This window comes from Arctopsyche grandis, chromosome 7 (assembly GCF_051622035.1).
Source record: "Arctopsyche grandis isolate Sample6627 chromosome 7, ASM5162203v2, whole genome shotgun sequence".
NCBI lineage: Eukaryota > Metazoa > Arthropoda > Insecta > Trichoptera > Hydropsychidae > Arctopsyche > Arctopsyche grandis.
Window position 1 is genome coordinate 16,954,032 of NC_135361.1, and position 3,557 is coordinate 16,957,588.

Below are 3,557 nucleotides of genomic sequence, written 5' to 3' on the forward strand. Positions count from 1 at the left end.
CATTATCTTTACGCAAATAAAATAAAGCTTATAAAATCATAAGTAATTTTTTGTTAAATCGGTATTTCCACCAAGTTTTAAATACATATAAAATAAAATAACTTGACCTATCTTTTTTATTTAGTATTTTTAAAGTTATTATAATTGGTTGATACTCAAATAAACTGTTTTTTCATCACTGAACAATGCTCTTGTGCAATTACCAGCCAAAGGCGGTCGATAGTTGCTTTTTGGACAAAAAATGGTTCACTATTGTCAATTTCTTAAAAAAACCATGCTTTTTTTCTCTTGCTTTGAACACCAATGGAGCGGCATATTGTTATTTGAAAAGCATCCTTCCAACGCCGATCTTTGGTAATACCATATGTATATTTTATGTGATTTCAGTCCCTCAAATATTTTAAGTATGTATGTACATATGTACATAGACACAGTCTATAGCAGGAAGTCATTTACCGATTTCTTCATTTTCCGAGGTAGCAATTTTTAATTTTTAGTAAAACATCATAAATTATCACTAAGAACCGGCGGACAAGATGCTAGACGCCTCAAAAAAATGGTTCACATGGGATAGTCCTTTCAAAACGATACATTCGACCTACATATGTCGTTGAAATTGTGTGGTTAGTATTTATCCTTGCTTGACAGGTATCTATACCAAAACGACCCTTTGGATCATTTTCGGTAAAATTGTATCTTTGCTTGACAGTAATCGATGACGAATATGGGATACACCGTTATCGATCACTGTCAATCAAGGAGACAATTTTAACGAAAATGGTCCAAAGCGTCGTTTTGGTATAGATCACTGTCAAGCAAGGATAAATACTACCATACAATTTCAACGACATAAGTCGAATGTACATAACGTTTCGAAAGGACTATCCCATCGAATGTACACGTCCCATGAACTCCACATTTTGTCATGTTTAAAACTATCTAAAAAAAAACCTGTCTGATTTCGCCCAAAACCAGGCTTTAAATCCATCTCACTCAATTCTCAATTTCAATATTTATCAAATAACCAGGACAAACGGCATCCCGGAACCATACCTTAAAACCTAAGCTTACGCTAAGCCTATAAGTAGCAGGCACCCGTCTCAATATATTCAAGTCGCTTTTTTATAAATACAATCCTAGATAGCACTTACATTTCACCTAGCAAAACAAATCATAACATCAACAAATTTGTAAACAAAGTTCGCAAAGGAGCGGCAGTGAGAAAAGAGGGTGCGGTGGGAGGGTGTAGGAGTGGGGGAGGTGGTGAGGGGGTGTGCGGTGTAGGCGAGCCTCCGGGTGAGGGGGGGGTGGGAGCGGCGTGACGCGCGCCCCACTTTACTAAGTGACGTCACGCGGCCACGACCGTCAGCCGGTGTGCACGTGAACAGCACGCTGTGATCACGCGTCGGCCCTCGCTCCGATTGGTCGAGGCCGACGAGCCCCCGTCTCCGATTGGTGGAGCCGTTCGCATCACGCAGCCCTCGCCGACACAACACGCTTTTCGCTCGACTCGCCTGCAACACTCGTCCGCCGGATCGCACGCCGAGTGGACGCAGATAGAGCGCGCTCCGCACCCTGCGCCTATCATTGTTTACAACGCTACATGTCCCACTGACTCACTCCACTCAAACACCAAGATGGTATTCACCGAGATAGACATTTCGAGGATGGGAATGGACGCCCCGTTGTCTCCACCCTCGACGCCCCCATTGAAAGAATCCAAAGTGAGTATTTTTCATTGAAAATCTTGATTGTTTACGCAACGCCAGTACTGTGCGACTGTCGAGCACGCGTCCGCCTTGTGATCACTCATTCGTTACTCACCACTCTTTTTTTTTCTCTTCCTCAGGTTAATTTCCATTGTGTTGAATCTTTCCTGCCCAGCACTGGATTGCTGACACCCCAGCCCTCAGATTCTGAGGGTGAAGATTGCGATTATAGAATTATATCCCCGATTCTTCAACGGCCTTCCGTCATCATGAGGGCTCACTCTGATGGAACCTGCACCAGAGGAGACCTACCCCCGCCTGCAAAGCGACCCAGGGTAGAGCCGGAAAACATACTGAAAACGCTCAAATTCAAAATCAGAAAAGAAAGCTCATACAACCGGTTCGCTGGCACAGAATCGAAAGCACCCACGGAAATGATACCGAAACCGGTAGCAGAAATAGCCCCCATCCCTCAACAGCCGGAGATTTTAAAAAGAAAGATTCCAGAGATTAGAGTAAACGACCGCTTAGTTAATTTAACGGAAGAACAATGTCACAAAAGCTCATTTTTATTAGAAGATAGAAGATCTATTAGGCACAGTAGTTACGAAGTTCCGAAGCTCGCTGCTTTGGCGCCTAGACCAGCCCCCGGTACCAGAGCTTTGCTGGTACACGGTAGTGCACTTTTAGTGGTAGCTGCTCCGCCTGCAGCTACTGCAGCACCTGCTTCCCCACCTAGAAGGAGATCGTACGAATGCGACCATCCAAACTGCGGCAAAAACTACTTCAAATCTTCACATCTGAAAGCTCACCTCAGGACGCACACAGGTGAGAAGCCGTTCATGTGCGCCTGGGCAGATTGTGGCCGTCGTTTCAGTCGCTCCGACGAATTGTCGAGGCATAAAAGGACACACACCGGAGAAAAAAAGTTCGGATGTCAAGTTTGTGCTAGGAAGTTCATGCGTTCGGACCATTTAGCTAAACACGTTAAGAGACATGCTCGTCCTGCCGCCCGCCCTCAACCCCAAACCGTTCCCATGGTTGCCATCTATTGAGGGGTGACCTCCTCCCCGTGGGGTTAATGGGGGTTAAAGCCGACTGTCGTGGACCGGGACTGAGTTACCGAATACAGTTGTGACCCGCGACTTAGGCTGAAACCTCCTTGTGCCCCTCGTTGTGGAGGAGAATTCGCCCCCATACCATTCCATGTAGTTCAAGTCCCAGCGCCTAGATTGGGACTAATTATATCGAAACGCTTTAATATTTTCACGGCCAGTAAGAGGGCTAGTGGTATCTGTGATTATTGATTCTTACGATGTAAGAATGTTTTTAGTAAGAAAATATTTATTTTCAAATCGTATGTATGTATAATTGTAACGTCTAATCGATTTTTTTTTCAATTATGTTAATCTTAGTTTTAAGGAATCAAAAGAAAATATATCACATATATAAATTAAAAAATATGAATAATTTATAATGATTCGTTTTATTTGAACACTCAACCACACGATATTATCTTGAAAAGAAACATTGCACACTACATATTTGCAGAAGACCACTCCCATCCGTTTCAAATATTGTTTTAAAAACATTCACACACTCGGAATTTAGTTCCAAAAATTGATCTTTCTAACAGGAAATCAGCTCAAGTGGAAACGGATGTTAAAAACATTAATAGTTTCCGATGTCGCTGAACGAAAGGGAAATCATGAGGCGGCTACTCATAGTCATGTTACAAGTCGGAACTTCGATAAACATGCAGTGATGCGACAAACACTACACTTATTCTATGACTATGATTGCCACAAAAAAAGGGTGTGGCACATTTAATACATTTACTCATTTTTC

General features: G+C 42.9%; 1 protein-coding gene across 1 annotated transcript; it reads left to right on the forward strand.

Annotated features, from left to right (window-relative positions):
* Positions 1 to 1,495: 1,495 nt before the first annotated feature.
* On the forward strand, positions 1,496 to 3,184 carry cbt (Kruppel like transcription factor cabut). Its single transcript, XM_077434479.1, has 2 exons — positions 1,496 to 1,724; positions 1,850 to 3,184. The coding sequence occupies exons 1-2, from the start codon at positions 1,638 to 1,640 to the stop codon at positions 2,762 to 2,764; spliced, it is 1,002 nt and encodes a 333-aa protein (XP_077290605.1). The 5' UTR covers positions 1,496 to 1,637; the 3' UTR covers positions 2,765 to 3,184.
* Positions 3,185 to 3,557: the final 373 nt, after the last annotated feature.